At 46.8% G+C, this 17,130-nt stretch overlaps 1 protein-coding gene across 1 annotated transcript in view; it reads right to left on the bottom strand.

The window, feature by feature from the left end:
- DEPTOR (DEP domain containing MTOR interacting protein) overlaps window positions 1-17,130 on the bottom strand; it is a 158,916-nt gene that overhangs the window by 71,309 nt on the left and 70,477 nt on the right. Inside the window, exon 4 of the mRNA XM_055546781.1 lies at window positions 9,166-9,344. Within this exon, the coding sequence (XP_055402756.1) occupies window positions 9,166-9,344 (179 nt within the window). The remainder of the gene's footprint in view (window positions 1-9,165; window positions 9,345-17,130) is intronic.

Below are 17,130 nucleotides of genomic sequence, written 5' to 3'. Positions count from 1 at the left end.
GTCAAGCTCACGTCCATCAGTAACCAGGACTGGCCGCTCGCTGCCTCTCGCCCAGGAGGAGAGGGAAAGAGAGAGCAGCATCAGCCGTCTGAGCCACCCATTCCACCAAGACCCCGCTAAGCTGCTCCTTTAATAAACTTGGTACCCAGCCCCACGTCCCTCCGAAAATGACCACAGGAACCCAGCTCAGTCCTTACACTGCATAAAGCCCTGAGAGCACACAGGCTCAGCACTTACTAGGAGACTGCACGCCTCCATAAACTTCACCTGCACAGAGAAGCGTGCTGCTGTGAAAAAGGCGCGTTTGGGGAAACTGAGGCCCACGTCCCTGCAGCGGCCACTGGCCCACGAGGCGTCAGGAGCAGAGTCAGCAGGGGCCCGGGCTTCAGAGCCAAACACAGTCTGTACGTAGAGGGTCAGTTTCTGGACACGTGAGAAAAGCCAGACAGATGTCCACCACGGAGGGAAACGTGTGCGGTCGCGACGCTGCTCGCGGGAGACCTCCGCTCTTTGCGCATAACGCCCTTCTTCTGGAAGGCTACGTGAGGCAAGGCATCGCTCACTTCCTTCATTCTCTCTAACATTCAAGGCTTAGTGCAGCTACAGACCTGTTGTGCTTCAACAAAACCAACACCATACTGTGTGCCGAAGGACTGGCTTGTGTTTACCAAGGAAGCTTGCCCCCTTACGTTGGCAGCAGCATCCTGCCAGCTTTCCTTCTGCCCCGATTCAGCTCTGATAAAAAGTAAACCAGAGCCACAGCCATCAGAGGGGACATGTCAGGAAAGTGCCCAGAAAGAGTAAATTGAGAAAGGAAAAAGTTTTAATAGTAAATAATGGCCGCTGATAAAGATAACGCTTTATATTGAAGTAGTGATGAAGTATTAATTATTGAAAGATTGAGAAAATATTCTACCCAATCTTTATTTTCTTCTATTCAGAGCTTAATATTTAGGAGTTAAGAATGATTATACTCATTGCAAATGACTCAGCATTGTCATCGAAAGCCACAGGGATGGTAAGAGCCAGTGAACTGATTTGGGGGAGGATTAAATGAACTAACAGCAGTAAAGGTCAGCCTGCCTGCTGCTTCCAGCTGCCCAGCACTCACTTCCTAGTGGTAACAGAACTTCCAAAATAACTTCTGGTTTTTTGGTGGAATAACGTCCCACCACCAGCTGGCGTGGCTGTCAGTCAGAGGGCCCTGCCCACGCAGGGTGCAGATGTGGGCCCGTGACCAGTCTCAGCCAGTCAGAGCTGAGAGGGAGGGCAGAGGCAGAAAACAGCTGGCCCCCAGCTGTGGGGCTCCCTCCATCGCCGGCTCCCGGCCACCAGACCCCAAGATCGGCTCTGCTTCTCCAGGCAGCCCGGCTTTTCGGGGTTTGGACCATCAGCGAGCTCTGCCATGTATCTGAAGCGGATGATGACTGAGCCTGCTTACAGTATTCAAGGAACTCTACCTGGTATGAGCACCCAACACTGTGCCTAGCACATCCTCAAAAAGTGGGCACTACTGTATGTATTCAATGCATGTTTTACTGAGTAGCTAATATATAAATGCCAAGCCGTGCAGGGGGATTCAGAGACAAGAAAACACATCCTCTGACCTCAGAGCTCCTGCATTCAAGCTAAGAGGAAAGACGAAGATGCTGGGTACCAACCGTAATGGAAAAACCTTCACTCTGTTGGTGGCAAGGAGTTACCCAAAGGGAAAGTAAGAGAACATGAGTAGGAGAGTCGTGGCGAGAGGAGGAAAGGCGGGCAGGCGAGGACGGGGCCACTGGCGAAGGCACTCTGCGTGTCCGGGCTCCAGTCTGCTCCTCCGCGCCCTCCTTTCAACCAGCCCTCGACCTGGGCTCCTATCCCTACGGTTACAGAACTTCCAAAACAATTTTTTTTTCTTTTTGTGGAAGAATGCCCTCCCCTATGTGGTGAGTCTGTCAGTCAAAGGGTTCTGATCACCCAGGATCAAGACAGGGGCATTTGACTGACCTAGCCCAGCCTTAGCAAAGAATCCTGCCATCCCCCAAACAGTGATACCTGATCACTCCTGTTATTTTGAGTTTATCCTCCTCCATCTTTGATGTCCAAGTCCCTGGCGTCAACCATTGGCGCCTCCCATATAATTTTCCATCTGCTTGTCCACCTGCCCTGCTCCGAGGCTGTAAATCCCCACTTGCTCTTGCTGTCCTTGGACGGGAGCCGTCTCCCTCCCCCCACTGCAATGCTCCTATTGCAACAGTCTTAAATAAAACCCTCCTTACAACTTAAACAAGCGTCAGAATGACTCTTTTTCCTGTAACATCATATGGCCTTGGGCAAGCTGCAGTCTTGTCTTCAGCCTCCTCAGTCATCAGCACCCTTTTCCTTCCCCCTCTTTCTTCCATCTTTGACGCTTCCTTCCCTCCCTCTCTCTTTTCTTTTGGCTAGAATATTCTAGGCTGGGCTGAACTCATCAGTGTTCTTAATCACTGAGAAGATGGGGTTAATTCCTGTCTGGACTTGGCAGCTAGCTTCCTTTGCAGAAAACCCCAAGTTCTTTCTTCACGGCTCCCAGGGACAATGTCTCAGTTACTGGTTTCCACTGGGGAATGGGATCACCAAAACTACCCTCAGGCAGCTGGGAGGATTAAAAATATAATGCATGGAAAACTGCTTTGCACGTTGCACAATGTTATATAAATATATTTTTCAGACAAAAGACAAAGAAAGGGGGCTTGATGAAGTGTTGAAATTGTTTAAGTGCTCTGACTAAATCTTTAGAAGAGGAAATTATATGCCTGGACACAGTCTCGGTAGCCTGATTATCCAGGGTCAGCTGCTGCAGCTGTGAGCAATTTACCCACGTGACTGCTGTCTACCGCCCTCCATGTAAGGACAAGATAGCTGGAGAGCAGCTCAAGCAGTTGAGGGAGGTATTTATGGGAGTAAAAAATGTATTTATCACATTTGCAAAGGTCACACAAAAATCTCAAGGTGCTTGGTCATTGTGTGAAAAAGGGAATCGTGTACTATTTTATGAGCTAACAATGATTACAGCTGCAATATCTGACAGGCTGTGTGAGCTGATGCAATAAAAGTTGAGAATTTTTTTCCTCCTCTAGTGAATCTTATAATTAGCACCCAGTCTTCTTTAGTGATTAAGAGCCAGATTACTTTGATCTGAATCTTGAGTCTATCATTTTCCTAGCTCTTGTCTTCAGCAAGTTACTTAACCTTATTTTAAAAATGAGAATTATTATGATAACTAACTCATAGAATTATTTAAAGGGGTAGATGAGTAAATGAAGACAGTGAGTGGAACAGTGTCTGGCATATAGGAGGGACTCCGTACATTTTAACAGTTATTTAGAAATGATCAGATCAAGCACAATAGCTTGCAATTGAGGGGCATAACAGGTAGACTCTGCTAAAAGCTTCTGGCCACCACTATCGTTTAATTCTCCCAGCAGCTCTGTGCAGGAGTTACCGTAGCAGCCCTGAGACAGAAAGGCCTGTTTGTGGGGCTGGTCCACGCTGGCTTCTGGGAACTTGACTTTTGGAAAGTTCCGTAAGTGACCATCTGATAAGGCAACTTTGCTTACCCGGGGCACTGAATTCTCCTGTACCAGCCTGACTAGGTTGTTTGCACACTGTGATTAATGGAGAACATGCGCTTCCCTGCTGAGCGTCTGGAAGGCCGGCAGGTGGCTGCCCAGGCAGGTATAGTCTATGCCCCTGTGAGCAGCCACCGAGAAAACCTTGCCTTCTGAGTTTCAAGCAGGCTTCCCCGGGCAGAGACGCTCTGCGCCTGCTACTGCACGTCCCCGCTGGAGGCGGGAGGCAGAGTCGAGGACACTGTCCCCAGATTTCTGCAGACAACACCCAGGACGTCTTCTCCCCTTGCTGAGCCTTCTCTGCGTCATTTCACTGTAAAAAATCTGAGCCAGAAGTCCTGTCGTATGTGGAGTCTTTCTAGTACATGTGGGTAGTCCTAGGATTTCAAAAAACAAACCCGAAACTCCAGCCAACCAACCAACCAACACTCTCAAAGGTATATAACGTGACTCCAGTTTCATAAACTTCACAACCTGCGGAATGGAAGGGCTGAGATGTGGACAAGGTCACACAGTAAGTGAAGGAGTTGGATATAAATGCTGTCTGCTCTCTCCAAAGACCATGTTCATTCCACAGTGTCAGCCAGCCACACCCAATCCCGTACGTCCAGGTCGGTGTTCAGTTGCTCAGTCGTGTCCGACTCTTTGCAACCCCATGAATCTCAGCACGCCAGGCCTCCCTGTCCATCACCAACTCCCGGAGTTCACTCAGACTCACGTCCATCGAGCTGGTGATGCCATCCAGCCATCTCATCCTCTGTTGTCCCCTCCTCCTCCTGACCTCAATCCATACATCCTGGACCAAGGGAAACTCCTTTCTAAGGCACAACGATTAGTAGCTATTGGTTAGCTATGCAACCTTGGAAAAATATCTTAAAGCTTTGAATTCTAGATTTCTTCACTGTAAGACTATAATAATAATAGTAATACCAATGTCATAGAACTGCTGTGAGGGTTTAATAAGATTATATATACAATATATGCCACATATGTGAAGCATGTAAATATTAAATACACAATGTATTTATACATTAAAATTTATAAAGTGGTTAGTCCAATGCCTGGTACATGGTAAACCTCAATAAATGAAAAAGCTAGATAAATATGTACATACTAATCAACATTCATACAGGTGTATAATTACGTACATGTGAACATGCAGGAGTATTTATATATACACACATTCATATACATTTTCATGCAAGTTAATTACTCAGCTAACAAATTCTGTCTTGATTATAGAGCACCATTCATAAATGAAGCTGGTCAGGATTTCATAAGTGGGCCTGATTTTTACGCGTACTGGTTTTAAGCTAGGGAACCACTTTTATCCAGAAATCTTTTGCTCAAAGCCTAAAGGTTGACTTTCTTTAATGTTTAACCAGTGAAACTAATTATTAGCTGAACAATTCAGAGCTTTGCTTAAAACACTCACTGGTATATCATTAACTCTAACATACACATATGTGGTTGTCAAATTTTCATAATTTAAAGTTAGAATCTGTGATCTAGAAATAAATTGCTGGGCTGAGAAATGGGAACTCCCTTGGAAACTCTGACTGCTCTATATAGAGATATTCAATCCTCCTAAAACCATGGAAAACAAATCAATAACACCCTATTTTATCCTTTATGTTACAACACTGCAGCATTCACATTTACAGCTTTACAGAATTACACTGTAATTGAGGTGTAATTACGGACTCCTTGGAAATCATTTGGAAACAATCTGTGGCATCCTCTGTCTTCTCTCTGAAGTCGAGGGGTATAGCGTCAGTCAGCAAAGGGTAGCAGAGAAAGCTGGTTTTCTCTAGAACTTGCTATCACCAAGTGTTCTGTCTGGAGCAAGAATGACAGTACTAAGTCCAACCCAAAGGGGATTTTTTACCAATGGAAGGTCCCAGTCACTGCAATCAATTCTGAGTTCACGCATATAGCCATAATGCCCACTTGGACATTACTACCCAAGTGGCCTCAGAAAAATAACCTACTGATGCTTTGGCTTCCTTATCTGTTAAATGGAGATAATAAAACTACCTGCCCGACAGTTAATGGCACTAATTTGTTCACTTAAAAATGTGTTAAGAGGGTTGATCTCACGTTAGTTGTTCTTACTGTAGTAAGATGCATTTAGCAGCCGCAACATGGCTTCCCAGGTGGCTGGGTGGTGAAGAACCCGCCTGCCAGGGCAGGAGACACAGGAGACATGGGTTTGATCCCTGGGTTAGGAAGATCCCCTGGAGGAGGAAACGGCAACCCACTCCAGTGTTCTTGCCTGGAGAATCTCATGGACAGAGGAGCCTGGTGGGCCCCAGTCCACGGGGTTGCATGGAGGTGGACAGGGCCAAGCACAAGCAAGAACAGCAGCTATTGGGCTGGCCAAGACGCTCCTTTGGGCTTGTCCACATGACGCAATGAGGAGACCCCAGAGAACTTCTGGGCCAACTTTATAGAATATCTGCCTCAGGACTTCCCCGGGTTGGGCAGATCCCCTGCAGAAGGGAAAGGCTACCCACTCCAGTATTCTGGCCTGGAGAATTCCTTGGAGTCGCAAAGAGTCGGACATGACTAAGAGACTTTTAGGGGGCACAGGTTCAATCCCTGGTAGGGGAACTAAGATCCCACATGCCATTTGACACGAAAAAAAATTATTTATATATTATATATATATATAATATATATAAATATATCTGCCTCCAAAAGTTTAAGAGGTTTCAAAAAGTTAATGGGCAAAATCACTAGAAAAGCATCTGGCACACGATATAAATTAAATGAACACATAAAATATATCGTACATCTTCTATTGCTCTCTAACTCCTTCTATATCCATTTTGTAATCCCTACAAGACTATAAGCTGCTTAAGGCCAGGGACCACACAGCATTTCACAATTCTATTCACCTTTGAAACCTCAATCAACAGCCCGGCCGCAAGCACATTAGACCATGCGTGAGCTGCTGTGAGTGCGGCTGCGGCAACATGAGAAAGGAGGAGACACCCCAACCCAGCGAGAGGCCGGAGCGCCTTTCAGACTGGCGCTTCCAGATCAGTGGCTTCCAAAGTACTTGAACCCAATGCACAGCAACAGCGTTTCTGTTCCCAGTCACCGCACACATGACCACAGCCATACGTTTACACAGTGTATTTCTAACGGAAACAAACGTTTTGCCAAGCAACCCTTGGCATTACTGTATAAAATGTGCTCTGAAATGATGTATTCTAGTGAAATCCAATCCACTGTGTCTCAGACTTTAAAGCACGTTTGAATCACTCGAGGTTATGCTAAAATGTAGAGCTGATTCAGTGGGACGTGGGTGGGAACAGAGATTCTGCGTTTCTGCCATGTTCCCAGATGACCCTGAGGATCCATGGACCATACCTTGAGAGTCCAATCTAGTCTATTGAAAAGAAAATTTTGTTTTTAGTGGTTCCGTTTTAAAAAAATTTTATTCAAGTATGGTTGATTTACAATGTTCCATTAATTTCTGCTATACAGTAAAGTGACTTAGTTATACACACATTCTTTTTCATATTCTTTTCCATTATGGTTTCTCGCATGATATTAAATATAGTTCCCTCTGCTAAAATTTTTCTTAATATTTTAATTTAAATATTTTAAATATTTAAACCCACTGAAGCAAAAGTTGTTCAGTCATGTCCAACTGTTTTTGACCCCATGAACTATACAGGCCATGGAATTCTCCAGGCCACAATACTGGAGTGGGCAGCCTTTCCCTTCTCCAGGGGATATTCCCAACCCAGGGATCAAACTCAGGTCTCCTGCATTGCAGGCAGATTCTTTACCAACTGAGCTATCAGGGAAGCCCTTTTAAACCCACTAAAGGGTTACAATCTGCTGTTTGTAAAACACTGCTCCAAATCATTTCAAAATTTTCTTTCATCTCTATAATTTCACCGTTTTCTCCCTAACCCTGGGACAGAAATTCTAGGCCTGTGTAAAAGTGTGGGGAGAGGCGTTTATAGCAAGAATGATTCAGGTATCACCTTTCCTACTGACTCCTAGACCGAAATGCTTATCTAGCTCCAGCCCTTTATTCGCTGTTCCAAGCCTATGGTCATGCAGCTGTATCAATAAATTGATTGAGGGACCTCCCTGGTGGTCCAGGGGTGAAGGATTGCCTGGCAGCGCAGGGGACACAGGTTCCATCAGGGAACCAAGCTCCCACAGGCCACAGAGCAGTGAAGCCCGCATGCTCTGGAGCCTGGGGCCACAACTAGCGAGTTTGCGCACCGCAACGAAGGATCCCACAGGCCGCAACTAAGACCGACACAGCCAGACAAATGAACAGATAAACGAAAGTGTCCCACAAAGGAAATGAACTGATGGAGCACTTACTAAGAGCAGAGCACTGAACCGAGCACTTTACATCTGCCCCGTTTACTCCACAAGCGCCTCCTGCAAGTACGCCCATTTTACAGACGGGAGAAGGCAAGCAGCTGGTAACGGGTGGCGCCGGGATTCCAGAGCCTGTGTTCCCGTGGGGCCAGCCTCATGAGGACTGAGGGGGCTCAGCGATCCCCGCTTCCGGCAGTCACACCCTCACACGTCCTCTCTCATACCGAACGGGACTGACCTGCCAACCAACAGAGTGAAGAAATGACCGTGTGGCTCCAAGGCTCTGCTAAAGCCATCGCGGCTTCCATCTCACATTCTCTTGGATCACGCCCTTTGGAAGAGGCCTGGTTGCCATGTCATGAGACTTCTCAAGCAGTTTTATGAAGAAGTCTACAGAGAAATGGACAGACGCTTCCTGCCAACAGCCAGCATTGACTTGGTGGACATCCAAGCGAGCCACTGTGAAGGAGACGCTCTGGACTGTCAGGGCTTCTGATGATTGTCACCCTGGACAAATGTCTCAATTCCAATACTTGGTAAAAGACCACCAAGCCAAACTACCTGCTATGCCTCTCCAGACTGCCCACCCACAGAAACTGTACCAGATAAATACTTACTATTATTTTATAGCATTAAATTTTAGAGAACTCCTTACACCGCAATAGGTAACTAATACGATTCTTCAACAATATGCTACGAATATATTGCATTATTACGATTCAGTCCTTACAAAAAGGCGGGGGGAACTTGATGAAGGCCTTTTGGGTGCTTCTTCAGCGTGACAGCTTGAACCACGGTTCAGCAAATCTTCATTCTTCCATTGCAACTAACTTTGTGAGGGCCATCTACTTCCCATCCAGACTTGACCAAATGACTAGCTCTAGCCAGTAGGATGTGAACCTGTGACGTTCAATTTCACCCAAGCAGAAATTTTTGGAGACACTGCAAGAATCTGCCTGCCTGCTCGAGCTTCTGGCCTCATCCATCAAAACAATATATTCCAAAAAAAAAACCCAAACCCACAATATATTCCAGAGAGTGGACGCTCCTTTGGTCTGACTCCCAGAATGAGAAGGCATGAAACGTGAACTTGACCCCCAGCTGAGAGGCAGCTAGGCTGAGCGCAAGCAGACGCCCAGCTGCTCAGAGAGCCGCAAGAGAGAACGCGCGTCTGATGCGGAGCACGGGTCGGGGCTCAGGGAGGCGGCCTCACCGTGCTGTATGATGCCGTGCTCCAGCAGCCGCTGGCAGAGCTGCTCCGCCTCCTCCCGCGACGTGGCCTCCCCCTCCTGCACCAGCCAGTCCAGGAACTCGGACGCCATGAAGGTGCGCTCGTACTTGACCCCCTCCTCCTCCCGGGGCTGCAGGAGCGTGTTCTCAGGGCTCATCAACCTGGCGGAGGAGAGGAAAGGAAATAAGGCAGCCTGCACGTACCAGTGGGGAGAGGTGAGAGGGGGGAGAGATGGGAGGAGGGCGTAAGAGGCACAGACTACCACATGTGAAATGAACAAGCTACAAGGAGATGCGGTCCTGCACGGGGAATATGGCCAATACTTCAAAACAACTTTAATACAGTATGAAAGTGAAAGTGAAGTCGCTCAATCGTGTCCCACTCCTTGCGACCCCACGAACTGTAGCCCGCCAGGCTCCTCAGTCCATGGGATTCTCAAGGCAGGAACACTGGAGTGGGGTGCCCTTTCCTTCTCCAGAGGATCTTCCCGACCCAGGGACTGAATCTGCGTCTCCTGCATTGCAGGTGGATTCTTTACTGGCTGAGCCACCAGGGAAGCCCCAGCAGAGAATAATCTATGAAAATTTGGAATCACTATGGTGTATACCTAAAACTAATATAATATTGTAAGTCAACTACACTTCAATTTAAAAAAGAAAAAGAAACCTACACAAAAGGAAAATCACTCAACTGAAATCCCACATCGCAGGCCTCCGTGAAGCATCCCAGCGAGGCTCTCAGACAGATAGACGTGGCTGCCATGCGCTGCCCCAAACGCAGCTGTCAAGACAAGGAGCTGCTTCCGAAGGGAACACGGGGCATCTTTTCTGGGTGACTAGTAAGAATGCTGAAAGTGCAATCCAAAACTTGAGCTTTAGCAGACTGCAGTCATTTTGTGTGTGTGTGGTCAGCCGCTCAGCCGTGTCTGACTCTTTGTGACCCCATGGACTATAGCCTGCCAGGCTCCTCTGTCCATGGAATTTTCCAGGCAAGAATATTGGGGTGGCTTGCCATTTCCTTCTCCAGGGAACTTCCTGACCCAGGGGTTGAACCCACATCTCTTGAGTCTCCAGTAATGACTGGTGAATTCTTTACCTCTGTGCTACATGGGAAGCTCGGTATTCAATTTAGCCTTCTTGAAAGGGAGTTACTAACCAAATTTCATCCTTTCTAAAAAAAGTTTCATATTTCTTTCCTAAAGGCATGATTCCTTTTCCTAAATCTTTGGATTACCTGCTATGGACTTAATGCTTGTCTCTTCCCAAATTTCATATATATTGAAACACTAATGACATATGTGGTCCAATTTAGAGACGGGGACTCGGGGACGCGATTATTTCATGAGTAGGGAGCTCTGCTAGGGAGGAAGAAGTTTTCCTGTACCCTTGTAGGTTCTTCTGGCTGGTCTATGAATTAAACTGCCATGAGATGGATCAACAGGACAAAGTTATACAAAAGTTAAGTAACACGTATCGGGGAAGAGACACAGGGAAACTGAGTAACTCACCCAAACGGGCAAAACGCTGACCTTAAACAGCACCAAAGTCACAAGAGGGCGTTGGGGGTAGTGGCTGAGGACTTCAAAGAGGAGGAAAGGGAATCAGACGAGGACAAAAAAGCAACGTTTGGTAAACAAATGTTTGCTGTGGCGCGCAGAGACAACGGGACACAGCGGAGTCTGAACAGACAGACTTCCTTAGGTGCCTCCCTGTCTGCGCACGTAGCTCAGACTCGGGTTATCTGCGGTGATCGCTCCTTTCCTGCAACAAGTCCTCCGTCTACATTTTTTTAGGTCAAAGGTCAAGTTTTCCTCTGGAGTCCTTCTGGGCTCTGATTGTTTTTAGCTCAAAATAATCCATGTACCAAAGAAATATTTTGGGGTGGCAAAATGTGTTCCCCTACAGGCTGATGCTGCGATTACTGTTTCTACGAGAAGGGACCGCTGCATCTTCCTCTCTGTGAGGACACGGTGACAAGACCTCTGCACAATGAGGTGTCTCAGCGTGTGCCAGATAGGCCGGCACTTTGGCCTTGAACTTCCCAGGCTCCAGACCGTGAGGAACACTGTTTATTATTTAAGCCATCCAGTCTAGAGCGTTTTTTGCTAATGCAGCCTGAACTGAGGCAGTGACCTGAGTGACTCCTTTAGGGCTCCCTCACCCAACAGCATGGCTCACCCCCCTGCCCAAGCTCGCCTCACTCCCGGGTTCTGTCTTTGTTCCAGCTGCGGACAGCACCCCGGACACAGGCTTCACCTGCATCCGCACGAGGGTGCCCCGTGAGTTCCTCCTCCGGCTGGCTCTAACAGCATCAGAGGCTGTGAGCGCTGTCCCCTCAGGGTCTGAGCCCCAGCAAGGAACCAAACTCCTCAGGCCGCAAATGATATGCAAGGCAGCCACAGGAGTGAATAGCTTTAAAAATTAAAAAATAAAAAAGTTAAAATTCACATCTGATAGTGTCCTGACCCTGCGGAAGATACAATGCCATGGCTTCTCACTGATTTAGGGTAGAGACTGAAACCCTTTCTACGGCCTAATGCATGCAGGACCCTGACCCGCCCCTGTGGAACAGTCTCACCTCTGACCCAGCATCCAGAGGGGCTGGCCTTCTTTCAGTCCAAACATTCTGCTGTTGTTCAGTCATTATGTTGTATCCAACTCTTTGTGACCCCATGGACTGCAGCACGCCAGGCCCCCATGTCCATCACCATCTCCCAGAGTCTACTCAGACTCATGTCCATCGAGTCAATGATGCCATCCAACCATCTCATCTTCTGTCGTCCCCTTCTCCTCCCACCTTCAATCTTTCCCAGCATCAGGGTCTTTTCAAATGAGTTGGCTCTTCGCATCAGGTGGCCAAAGTATTGGAGTTTCAGCTTCAGCATCAGCCCTTCTAATGAACACCCAGGACTGATCTTCTTTAGGATGGACTGGCTGGATCTCCTTGCAGTCTAAGGAACTCTCAAGAGTCTTCTCCAACACCACAGTTGAAAAGCATCAATTCTCATGCACTCAGCTTTTTTATAGTCCAGCTCTCACATCCATACATGACCACTGGAAAAACCATAGCCTTGACTAGATGGACTTTTGTTGGCAAAGTAATGTCTCTGCTTTTTAATATGTTGTCTAGGTTGGTCATAGCTTTTCTTCCAAGGAGCAAGTGTCTTTTAATTTCATGACTGCAATCACTATCTGCAATGATTTTGGAGCCCAAGAAAACAAAGTTTGTCACTGTTTCCATTATTTCTCCATCTACTTGCCATGATCTTAGTTTTCTAAATGTTGAGTTTTAAGCCAACCTTTTCACTCTCCTCTTTCACTTTCATCAAGAGGCTGTTTAGTTCTTCGCTTTCTGTCATAAGGGTGGTGTCATCTGCGTATCTGAAGTTATTGGTACTTCTCCCAGCAATCTTGATTCCAGCCTGTGCTTCATCCAGCCTGGCATTTCACATGATGTACTCTGCATATAAGTTAAATAAGCAGGGTGACAATATACAGCGTTGACGTACTCCTTTCCCATTTGGAAACATTCCATTGTTCCACATCCAGTTCTAACTGTTGCTTCTTGACCTGCATTCAGATTTCTCGGGAGGCAGGTAAGGTGGTCTGGTATGCCCATCTCTTGAAGAATTCTCCACAGTTTGTTGTGATCCACACAGTCAAAGGCTTTGGCATAGTCCATAAAGCAGAAATAGATGTTTTTCTGGAACTCTCTTGCTTTTTCGATGATCCAGCGGATGTTGGCACTTTGATCTCTGGTTCCTCTGTCTTTTCTAAATCCAGCTTGAACATCTGGAAGTTCACGGTTCACATACTGTTGAAGTCTGGCTTGGAGAATTTTGAGCATTACTTTGCTAGCGTGTGAGATGAGTACAATTGTGCGGTAGTCTGAGCATTCTTTGGCATTGCCTTTCTTTGGGATTGGAATGAAAACTGACCTTTTTCCAGTCCTGCGGCCACTGCTGAGTTTTCCAAATTCCCTGGCATTTTGAGTGCAGCACTTTCACAGCATCATCTTTTAGGATTTTAAATAGCTCAGCTGGAATTCCATCACCTCCACTAGCTTTGTTCATAGTGATGCTTCCTAAGGCCCACTTGACTTCACATTCCAGGATGTCTGGCTCTAGGTGAGTGATCACACCATTGTGGTTATCTGGGTCATGAAGATCTTTTTTGTATAGTTCTTCTGGGTATTCTTGCCACCTCTTCTTAATATCTTCTGCTTCTATTAAGTCCATAGCATTTCTGTCCTTTATTGTGCCCACCTTTCCATGAAATGTTCCCTTGGTATCTTGAATTTTCTTGAAGAGATCTCTAGTCTTTTCCATTCTATTGTTTTCCTCTATTTCTTTGCACTGAACACTGAGGAAGGCTTTCTTATCTCTCCTTGCTATTCTTTGGAACTCTGCATTCAGATGCTTATATCTTTCCTTTTCTCCTTTGCCTTTAGCTTCTCTTCTTTTCACAGCTATTTCTAAGGTCTCCTCAGACAACCATTTTGCCTTTCTGCATTTCTTTCTCTTGGGGATGGTCTTGATCCCTGCGTCCTGTACGATGTCACGGACCTCCGTCCGTAGTTCCTCGGGCGCTCTGTCTGTCAGGCCTGATCCCCTGTACGATGTCACGGACCTCCGTCCATAGTTCCTCGGGCGCTCTGTCTGTCAGGCCTGATCCCCTGTACGATGTCACGGACCTCCGTCCATAGTTCCTCGGGCGCTCTGTCTGTCAGGCCTGATCTCCTGTACGATGTCACGGACCTCCGTCCGTAGTTCCTCGGGCGCTCTGTCTGTCAGGCCTGATCCCTGGGATCTGTTTGTCACGTCCACTGTATAATCTTCTCAAACGAACAACGACACACACACCACAAAATGCATCATTTCACTCTAGGGCGGGAGGAAGCTTAGAGCTCGGTGTACGACACTTCCCTCCTCATCCATGAGAAAAATGTAATTGTCATCCGAATGAGAGACACTGAACGACAGCATTCACAGCTCAGGGTCATGCAAACGAGCACTTTATCAATGTTTATAAACCATATCATTGGCGGGCAACTGACCCTGCATATCTGGATGTGCACTCATATGATGCTCACTTTCAAAGCTTTCAGACTTAGAGCCCAGTCCTGCTGTGGCAAGAACACAGGACCAGGAATCTGAAGATTTAAGTTTATTTAGAATGGTCAGGTGGTAAATGTGAGATGAAAAGCAAGTCACTTTTTTCTTTTTTAATCTTCCCTTCTCTCGAGAGTGTAATGATAGCTTCACCCATCTGTTGTGAGAACCACATCTGAGTGTGAGTAAAACAATTTAACAATACAAAAGACAACGTAGACACAGAGTGTTACACTTAACTGCTCATGGTGCCTTCCTCAGGGCACGATGAATTTGCACCAATAGGTCTGGGGACTCCTCTGAGGCATCACCTCTCTTCCCAGAACCTTTAGAGTTCTACTGGACTCCATGAGGGGGCCACAGCTTTAGGAAGTAAGAGAACTGGGACTCAGACACAGCTCTGCCACAAGCTAATGACATGGGTTTCTTTTTTTTTTTTAACTGCACCAGTGTCCCCAAACTCATAATAAGTGAGGAAAATAATACACGTGCTATTGTCTGCACTGGATTGCTGTCATTAAAAATTTCTGTTAAAAAAAAAAGTTCTAAGTACACAGTGTATGCATTTATACTTAAGAGTTCAGTTCAGTTGCTCAGTCATGTCTGATGCTTTGCGACCCCATGAACTGCACCACGCCAGGCCTCCCTGTCCATCATCAACTCCAAGAGTTTACCCAAACCCATGTCCATAGAGTTGGTGATGCCATCCAACTATCTCATCCTCTGTTGTTACCTTCTTCTCCTGCCCCCAATCCCTCCCAGCATCACGGTCTTTTCCAGTGAGTCAACTCTTTGCATCAAGTGGCCAAAGTATTGGAGTTTCAGCTTCCGCATCAGTTCTTCCAATGAACACCAGGACTGATCTCCTTTAGGATGGACTGGTTGGATATCCTTGCAGTCCAAGGGACTCTCAAGAGTCTTCTCCAACATGACAGTTCAAAAGTGTCAATTCTTCAGTGCTCAGCTTTCTTTATAGTCCAACTCTCACATCCATACATGACCACAGGAAAAACCATAGCCTTGACTAGATGCACCTTTGTCTGCAAAGCAATGTCTCTGCTTTTCAATATGCTGTAAGAATAGATACCATACTGGATCTTAGCCAAAAGGCCATGAAGCAATCACGAGTATCTATAGAATCTGTTGGGCCTCCCGGGGGTGCTCGTGCCAAATAACCCACCTGCCAATGCAAGAGAGATAAGAGACCTGGGCTCAAGCCCTGGATTGGGAAGGACCTGGGAGGAGGGCATGGCAACACACTCCAGTACTCTTGCCTGGCAAATGCCAAGGACAGAGGAGCCTGGCGGGCTATGGTCCATAGGGTCACAGAGATTGCAGCATGACCGAAGCAACTGAGCACTCACACACACATAAAGTGTACTAGCATACAACGGAACTCATTAAAAACCTTATTCAGAAGTCTTTTTAAAAAATCTTATTGGCAGAGATTAATCAGGGTTAATTAGGATCAGTACATACACTACTGTATACAAACAAGGAAACGAGGAGGACCTACGGCATAGCACAGGGAACTGCACCCAACGTCGTGTAACGACCCACACTGGAAAGGAGACCAGAAAAGAGCATGTATGCAGGCATAACCGAATCACTTTGTTGTTGACTTGAAACCAACAGAACATTGCAAATTATCTTCAAGAAAAATTACAATACTAATTTGCAGTAACTACAATATAACATTGTAATCACACTTCAATAAAAAAATTAAATTTGCAGAAAAGAATATTATTTAGATACCTTCCCAAGTCAACCCTCTTCAGTATTTCAATCCAGCCTAGAAATAGCTATGAGGTTGCTCTCAGAGGGCAAGAGCAGCTGAGTACATATGAGCCGTAAGAATCGTGTTTAATACAATACTGGAGTGGGCTGCCATGTCCTTCTGCAGGGCGTCTTCCCCACCCAGGGATCCAACTTGGGTCTTCTGCATTGCAGACAGATTCACTACCATCTGAGCCACCAGGGAATCCCATAATCATGACCAGGCCCTTCTTAGAGGAAGGGACAACTGCCACATACAATCAACACGAGGGGCAGAATCCTGAAGACACTTCACAGGAGATGGCCACGACAGCTCCTCACATCAAGAGGCTGAGTCTACTGCCCCTTCCCTTGAACCTGGGCTGCCTTTGTGAGCAGCACTAGATGAAGCAGAAGCAGCATTACTGTCTTCCAAGGCAAGGCTTTCGGAGGCCGTGCAACGTCCTCTTTCACCCCCTCAGAATGCCACACTGAGGCTGCCAGGTAAGGAAGCAGGTGCAGCCTACTGGCGGTGGAGAAGCCACAAGGCCCAGGCAGCAGCCAGCATCTCTCTCAGGCGTGAGAAGGAGGCCGCCCTGGGTATTCCAGCTCAGCTGATCCCCCAAAAACGAATGAGCCCAGGGGGACACCAGCACAGCAATGGCCCTAAGACCCACAGAATCAAAAGAAATGATACATCATCTGTTGTTTTAAACCACTCGGTTTGAAGGTGATCTGTTTTGTAGGCATAGATAACTAGAATATATTCATATCAGTGTTGTTTAGTTGTTGCTTAGACGCTAAGTTGTGTCCGAGCCTTTTGCAACCCCAAACTGTCGCCTGCCAGGCTCCTCTGTCCATGGGATTTTCCAGCCATGCATACGAGAGTGGGTTTCCATTTCCTCCTCCAGGGGATTTTGCCCACCCAGGGATCAAAGCCACGTTTCCTGCATTGCAGGCAGACTCTTTACCACTGAGCCACCTCCTATCAGGGGGTAATGGCAAAAAAGATGTGAAACCCACAGAGAGACGTGTCACATGAGTTAGAGAGTCGTGAAAGGGCAGTGACTGAATCCCAGAAG

This window comes from Bubalus kerabau, chromosome 14 (assembly GCF_029407905.1).
Source record: "Bubalus kerabau isolate K-KA32 ecotype Philippines breed swamp buffalo chromosome 14, PCC_UOA_SB_1v2, whole genome shotgun sequence".
NCBI lineage: Eukaryota > Metazoa > Chordata > Mammalia > Artiodactyla > Bovidae > Bubalus > Bubalus kerabau.
Note: the sequence above shows the minus strand (reverse complement) of the source record. Positions and strands in the feature narration are given on the sequence as shown.